At 34.5% G+C, this 7500-nt stretch overlaps 2 protein-coding genes across 5 annotated transcripts in view; both read right to left on the bottom strand.

Annotated features, from left to right (window-relative positions):
* Positions 1 to 865, bottom strand: part of LOC125035909 (zinc finger protein 691-like) — a 5577-nt gene extending 4712 nt beyond the window's left edge. The window contains exons 1-4 of the mRNA XM_047628219.1: positions 855 to 865; positions 627 to 768; positions 280 to 434; positions 1 to 170 (exon numbers count right to left, since the gene is read on the bottom strand). The exon at positions 1 to 170 is cut by the window's left edge and continues 255 nt beyond it. Of these exons, the coding sequence (XP_047484175.1) occupies positions 1 to 170; positions 280 to 434; positions 627 to 768; positions 855 to 865 (478 nt within the window). The remainder of the gene's footprint in view (positions 171 to 279; positions 435 to 626; positions 769 to 854) is intronic.
* The window catches only part of LOC125036262, an 8700-nt gene continuing 1831 nt past the window's right edge, over positions 632 to 7500 (bottom strand). For all 4 annotated transcript variants that reach the window (XM_047628746.1, XM_047628745.1, XM_047628743.1 and 1 more), the window contains 6 exons: positions 5209 to 5464; positions 3613 to 4791; positions 3074 to 3306; positions 2656 to 2822; positions 2203 to 2426; positions 632 to 768 (listed from right to left, as the gene is read on the bottom strand). In XM_047628746.1, coding sequence (XP_047484702.1) covers positions 2248 to 2426; positions 2656 to 2822; positions 3074 to 3306; positions 3613 to 4791; positions 5209 to 5451 — 2001 coding nt within the window. In that variant the 5' untranslated portion in view covers positions 5452 to 5464 and the 3' untranslated portion in view covers positions 632 to 768; positions 2203 to 2247. The remainder of the gene's footprint in view (positions 769 to 2202; positions 2427 to 2655; positions 2823 to 3073; positions 3307 to 3612; positions 4792 to 5208; positions 5465 to 7500) is intronic.

Genomic DNA, 7500 nt, shown 5'->3' with positions numbered 1-7500 from the left:
AGCTTTCTCCACAATCTGGACAAAAGTAATTTTGTTTGTTGTTATCCAGATACTTCTGAGGAGTCTTATCTTTTGTCCTTCTTCTATGAATTTTCTCAATACCTTTCAATTCATTTAACTGAGTAACAGCAAGTGATGACATCAGATTTTTGGACTGTTCTCCTGAAAAACTAGTTAAGGGGAAATATATATCAGAAAAAAGACAAATATGTTATGTGTTTACATAATTCACTATATACATCAATAAAACAAATTAAATGTTACATATATAACACTTACATATTATCATAAGATCTATGTGATGTTGTGACTGCATCTAACTGCTCAGACTGACTCTCTTGACAATTTAGTTCATGCATTTTTATTCTGTCAAATGTCACAAACTGTTTGCCATATTTTGAACATATGGAAGGCATTTCCTCATATGGTTTGACCTGAAATGCAATCATGATTTAGAAATATATTCCCAGCGAAGAAAAAAGTATTTCAAGGGAAAAGAATATTTACCTCATATCTACTCAATACTTTCATTGATTTTTTAAAATGAGTTATGTTAAAGTTATCACATTATCAATGTCTATATCCATATCAATCTATCTACTGACCATACATGTTCTTTTTCCTACCTTGAATCTGTGTGACTTCATATGGGCAAGAAGTAGACTTTCTGTCTTGAAGGTAATTTTGCACTCTATACACTTGCGCTTCAAGGCATCTCTGTGTTCTTTTGTTATATGAGATTTTATTCTGGGTGGTGATGCAAAACTTCTGAAATCATAATATTGACAGGTTAATATTAAATATGACTATTTGGCACACATGTACAATAACAATAGTCAGTCCCTTTAACTAACATCTCTTTCATAGCATTAAGGAGTGAATATATTCATCTATGAGTAAATGATGAGAATTAAAATTAACCCCTACAATCCTATCATCATATCATGATAAGTACAGCTATAGGTGTCACGACTCACTAAAACGAGTCAAGCGGGAAGTTCTGCTATATGCAGTGGACTCCCCAGCCAAACGGCTAGATGGTTGCTAGAATGAATGACACACATTTCTGGTACCGTCATTGTAGGGTTAAAAGGAATCCCTCCTTCCCTCTTGTTTTCTCCTGATGTGGACCCCCCCCCCCCATTGATGTTTTAGCTCCTCCTTATGTATCCAGTATCTTCTCTGATATAGCAAATAAAAAAGAAAGTGGAATGAACTGTCTAAATCTCTGCCTTTCTGAATTAAATGAGCCATTTCCTTCTTCAGATGTGAAAAAAATCCATCATGAGCAACAAGGTAAAGACTTTTTCTTTACCTTGTTGCTGAAGAAGACAAAGAGAGGAAAACGAATAAAAAAGAAGAAAAAAAATGCATTGACAGCATATATATTCCTGCCTTATCTATTCACCATCTATACTGAATTATTGCAATTTTTTTGATTAAATAAAGTCATATTCCCTACTCATTTCCTAGTAAGCTGGTATATGGGGCATTCTCCATCATACACACATACTAAAGACTCAAACTCTGCCTTGGTCTCTGAGCCACCTCCAACTGCTCAGGCCCCCAAAATGGTAAGATCACAGTTAATCTCCCTAGACTAGAAATGTCTATTACAATTTAAACCTTATAAAAACTGCTCTAAGAGGTAACTTTGCCAGGGTAAAGCACCCACCAAAAATTTAGAAGGGTGCTCCTCAATCTAATCACCACTGGATGCAAGTAACATTCACTGCATTTCTGTTTTTTTTTTTTTTTTTTTTTTACACACTGATGGCTCTGCAAGTCCTCAGTCACCAAAGAGTGAAACAAGAGGCCTATGTGCCCTCAGCTGATTTCCCCATTAATTTATTTTTAAAAAAATAATAATAAAGAATAAAAAAAAAAAATAATAATTTAAAAATCAAGAAAAAGATAAAACATGTGAGATATGGACTGGTTATTGACTAGTGGTTATGCTCTTATGCAATCATCTTTGTATTAACATATTTAATAAACTAAATTTATAGCGGACATGACATGTAAGTAAATGATATTCCAGGCAGCAATAGGTTAAGGATTAAAAAATATCCACCTCTCACAAACCTCCCAAATATTACATTTTCATGGAAAATGGACCCTTAAAAAACTGAAAAAATATAACAGATGCGTGACTTATATATTTTTTTAATAATGAGTCTGTTTCACAAACTGCATACATACTTTGAAGACTGAAAGTCGTGCTGAGCAAATCCAGTGTGTTTCATATTAATGTGGTCTTCCAGAAGATTTCTGTGAGGAAAATATTTCTGAGCAATGTGGACACCCAAGACTTCTCTCATGGACTTCTACTTGTTTTTCTTCCTCATTTGTTTTGTAATGCTGATGCATAAGTCCTCCCTGAATGATGGATTTTGCACACTGTTCACAGCTCATCGGTTGATTACCTGGAAAGCATAACAGTTTAATAATTTTCAGGTATTCCATAAATTTTAAATGTCTTTGTATATGCAAACATACTAGAGAAAGTAGGTGGGGAAAGAGAACAGAGGAGGGGAGGGAGAATAGATAGAAGGGGGGGGGGGGCATGCATATGCATGTTCCCACCACACATATGGAAAAACAATCATGTATATCTATTTATACAAAACATAAAACTAAATATATAGCCCTTACCTAAATTAGTGTTTTTATGTTCTCTGATTTCTTTAATTTGTATAAATGACTTGCCACAGTGCTCACAGGTTTCCAGAGTGGCCTCTGTAGTGTGACTGCTTTGACTATGAACTGTTAGTGTTAGCAGAGATGGGAACGTAGCACCACACTCCATACAGCTGTAGGATCTGTTTAGATTAAAAGAAAATCAATCAACTCCCTACATGCAATTTGATCATGCTGGAAAACATGATTTTTTATGAAGAGTTCATTAATCAAAAATATACATTTAGGCATTCTTTAAAAATACAGATTGGTAAAAAAAATACATGAAGTAATAATAAGTGATAGTATCAACTGAAGAAGAATATTCAAAATATCTAGTCCATTAAAAGTAAATCAAAACCAAAATAACAACAATAATAACAACAGTACTTACTTGTCTCGCCTGAATTTAGGGAAAATTTCATCTGAAACTGTACCCTGCAATTTTTCCTCCTCTCCTTCCCAAGAAGCATTTTGTTCAAGAAAGCTGCTCTCAGTGGTTGATGATGGCAAAGGATTTCCCTTTTCCTTGCATGTCTTTGGCTCTGGCTCAGTGGACATAAGGATTTCTTTGCTACAGGTAGCTGCATCATTTAATAATTTAATATCCTCAATCATATTGTGAATCTGTAAGTGGAATAAATATCTATGCTGAAAAACCTAATTTTAAAAAATCATAAATCTAAACCAATAGTGTAAATATAACATAAATCTTGTTATGCAAGTGATACATAAAATACAATTTTGGTTTTGTTTTATTCTATTTACCATATATAATCTAAAAAAAAAAAAAAAAAATCTTTATTCTATGGTAGTCTATAATTTTCCAACTAATAACATAAATAACAAAGAAACAAAGTTACATGAATAACTGACATGAAAATAAAGACACTATTCTTACTATTTCTGAAATACAGGATGTAAAATACTTACAGAGTCCTGATCTTCAAGACTTGCATTCTGGCTTCTAATTCTCTTCCCATTTTGTATTTGCTTTGAGCTGCTTGCTTCATCCCTTACTTTCTCAGACTGTGAAAGTGATTTCCTTTTCTTTACATTCAGTTTTCTATTATTCTTAAATGATGGCACACCTAAGGATTGCTTCAAAAAACTTAATCTTTGGTTGATCAAAGTAGGGTTTTGGTTATTCTTATCTTCTTGCAGACAATTTTGAGCTGGTTTGACCTCATTAACTTCAATATCAAATAATGATAGATCAATATAAGAAAAAACGGTGCTTATTGCTGTGCCAACTATTGTACAAGAACCTCTGTACATAATGTTCAGTATACCTTCCCATAATGAGTGATTCATACTTGTTATCATAACAAGAGCATGTTCATTTGAGAGTTCTTGCACCAATAGCTCATGAATGGGAGGGCAAATTGCACTGAAAAGAGTTTTATGTGCAAGCATTCTTTTATCCTCCACTACTAGCATAAGATCAGCATTCCTCCCTACAGTATAATATTGCTGTAGTCGTCCCCATAAATCTTTAGCTTCTGGTCTCACACGAGCATGGATAGTGACATGTGACTTTGGCTTCTTATCACTACTGCCTGTAACTTTTGCAGCAAACCTCTTTGTCAATTCTTGCAAACTCTCCACTTGGAAAGCTCCACATAATTTGTGAAAATCCACTAACATATCTTTTTGGACACAAGTTTTGCCAAAATACATGTATGTGATAAGGCTCTGTGCTATCTTTACTTTTATATCTGGAAGGTGAATTATTCGTATCCTTCGATCTTCTTGAAAGGCACTGTTGAGTATTGGACTTGATGCACCAAGTATCAGTTTATGTGCTTTAATGATATGGCCATTCACAACAACAGCAACATCTGTACATTGCTGATTGCAACACATATACTGCAAAGCTCGAAGCAGATGCTCTTCAAATCCTGTCCATTGTACTAAATACATGCCATTACTACAAACTGAGTATGATAATTCATGGTTGTCAAGATTTAGTGATCTTGTAACACTCTGAACTTGTTCTAGCAGAGATGATGATACTGTCATGCTACCAGAATATAAGAGAGACCTTGTGGCGTAAAGCACTCCATGGGTTAGCTGGATGTCTACCGTTATGTTGTGGATAATCAGGGTATCCTGAAAAATAAATTTTTCATCAATAATACAGTACTCAAATAGACATATTACCATCAAATCAAAACATTTCTCTCTCACAAATGAAAATATCAGTGCCAGTTCTTGCAATCCAAGGGCAAACAAAAAGATAAAAACAAATAAATAAAGCAAGCAATAAATTACAGCTCTCCAATATAGAACAGTTTTGCATATACATGGGTCTGAAGCTTTCATAATAGACCTACATAATCTCTGAATACTGATTCAATCAATCAATCATTAAAAAAATAATAATGATAAAAAAAAAAAAAAAAAAAAAAAAAAAAAAAATCACATTGTAAATAGCTACATCCAAAGGACACAGTTTTATTTGCAATATTTAAAAATAATAATAAAAAAGAAAGACAACACTACATAAATTGCATAAAAACTACTCACCTGCTGGAGAAGAGGGTCAAGACGTTTTCTCCACCAGCTGCTTAGTGCTGCAAGCAAAACCCCATGGATCATCATCTCTTCATCACCAAGACGCAAACACACCTCCGGAGGCACTCCTTTGTATGAAGCTAAGTCTTGTAATGACCTCATAAGATTGGATACTAATTCATCCCAGCAAAATGCTAACGAATTAGCTACTGGTTTCTGTTGGTCTTCCCTTAATTTTTCTGCATCAAATTCCATTTTGTTATTTTTTCTGAAAAGGTAAACATTATGCATTATTTCTATACACATTACATGAAAATAAACCACTTACCAAATTACCATTACCTTTCAAGGTAAGTAGACTCAGTGTTACAAGGAATGCATTATATGACGTATCTCTTATTTTCTGATGTTATAATTTGCCTAAGCAGATTATTTCATGTAACAGTGAGTGTAGTTTTTCCATTCTCTTTATGAGAGGATCAAAAGATAATCCCTATCTTAGTGCAGTCATTATATAAATATTTACCAAAGTATTAGTTACTTATTACACAACTATTCTATCAACAACTTCAAAAAAAATGCCATAGATCAAAAGTACCTTAAATTTTGCCATATGGCTGTGTGAAACTGAAACTATACCAAAATTTCTTTTGAGGCTTTATTTGCATGAAGTTAGTTAATCTTATTACTTTTATTTGCATATTTCAGGAATTTACCCCAGAATTTCCACAGCATACCTCAGCTATTGGAGCTACTATCAAGTCATAGCTGGTTTCTATAGATTAAGACTAAAGTCATTTTCTAGAAACGGTCCACATTTTAAAATTCAAAAAAATTGGTATTCATGATTTGACTGATGTCACACTAAGTGGAATTAATATATATGCATAATATATCCCATAAACTGCACAGTATCTCTTGGCTGAAACCTCAGGGGAGGATGTTTACCTCCATCTCAGCTGAGTCACGAGATCACTCAGACCTGACCAGGCTCTATCTTACCAGATAGATATCCAGGAAGGAGGGTTATGGGTAATAGCCCCAAACTGTTTTTTTTTTGTTTTTTTTTAAGGGGTACAGCTCCCTAACAATGACTTGCAAATTTGAGGATGAGACAAAATAATCTCAAGGAATTGTAGCAAGTGATTCATTCAATGGAAATTAAATGAGCCAACAGGAACTGTACTTGGCCATGACCTGACAACAGGCAATAGCAACTAGTGTTTTAGAGCTAATATGAGTTTTGATAGATAATCATGTAACAATAGAAGCTGGAGCCAAGGGAAGTTGTTGAGATTCAAATCAGTCTTATCATGGCTAGGGTGTGTGGATGGTGCTGGGAAAACTGTTTCACCATAAATAGCCTAAGCAAAATATCATACAATAATGAAAAAGAGCGGCACACAGTGATTGCAATTCCCATCAACTCGTTGGCTGGCCACTCCAAATACCTTGCCAAGTTCCCTCCAGCCAGAACATACGAGGTGAAGAGGTATAGGGGGCAGCAACCCCTTCTAAAAGGATAATTACCATGAACATTCATCACAATTGCTAAATTACTGAAAGGTTTATTTTAACCATTTGCTTTTACCCCATAATTTTCTGGATACTTATCCGCCCTCCCCAGCTACAAGGGCAAATATTGTAGCTATACTTCATTTCTGAAAGGAATGAGTGCTATATTCATTCAAAACACAATGAGACTTATCAGTAAAACAGTCTTCCACTAGAAATCTGCATTAGATGTCATTTCCAAATTTAACCCAATCCGCACAGATGGCAAGAATACATGCTATGCCTACTGTAATATAAGTACATTTATTGTATTTACACATAACTTAGAAAATTGTGACCATACACAATTCCTTAGACAGGGACCGCCCACAACAGCTGCCGTGCTGGTAAAGAAGCTGTGCGATATGCTTACAACATGGCGGCAGGAGCGCCTGCTGGCAATCCCGCCGCCACGGTAAGCACAGAGTGTCAGACAAATAAATGAGACAGCCGTAAAAAGCTGACACAGGCCAGGCCATATTTAGAAGGCCCGGGCAAAGCTAGAACTTCGCAAATCATAAAGAATTTACACATAGATGGCTCTTCAAGTGCTTAGTCACCAAGGAGTTAGTTATTAGTCCTACCTATCTCAAAAGTTTCTTTTGTATTATTTTATTATCTTTAATGTTACCAAAATTTTCATAACAATTTAATAATCAAAATATCAATAAGGATAATAGTAGTATCAATATCAATAATATAGAAAGAAAAACATATTTTCCTGCAATTTCCAGGAATGGGAAAATCAGG

This window comes from Penaeus chinensis, chromosome 20, assembly GCF_019202785.1.
Source record: "Penaeus chinensis breed Huanghai No. 1 chromosome 20, ASM1920278v2, whole genome shotgun sequence".
NCBI classification, from domain to species: Eukaryota; Metazoa; Arthropoda; class Malacostraca; order Decapoda; family Penaeidae; genus Penaeus; species Penaeus chinensis.
The sequence above is the reverse complement of the archived record's forward strand: the minus strand, read 5'-3'. Positions and strand labels throughout refer to the sequence as shown.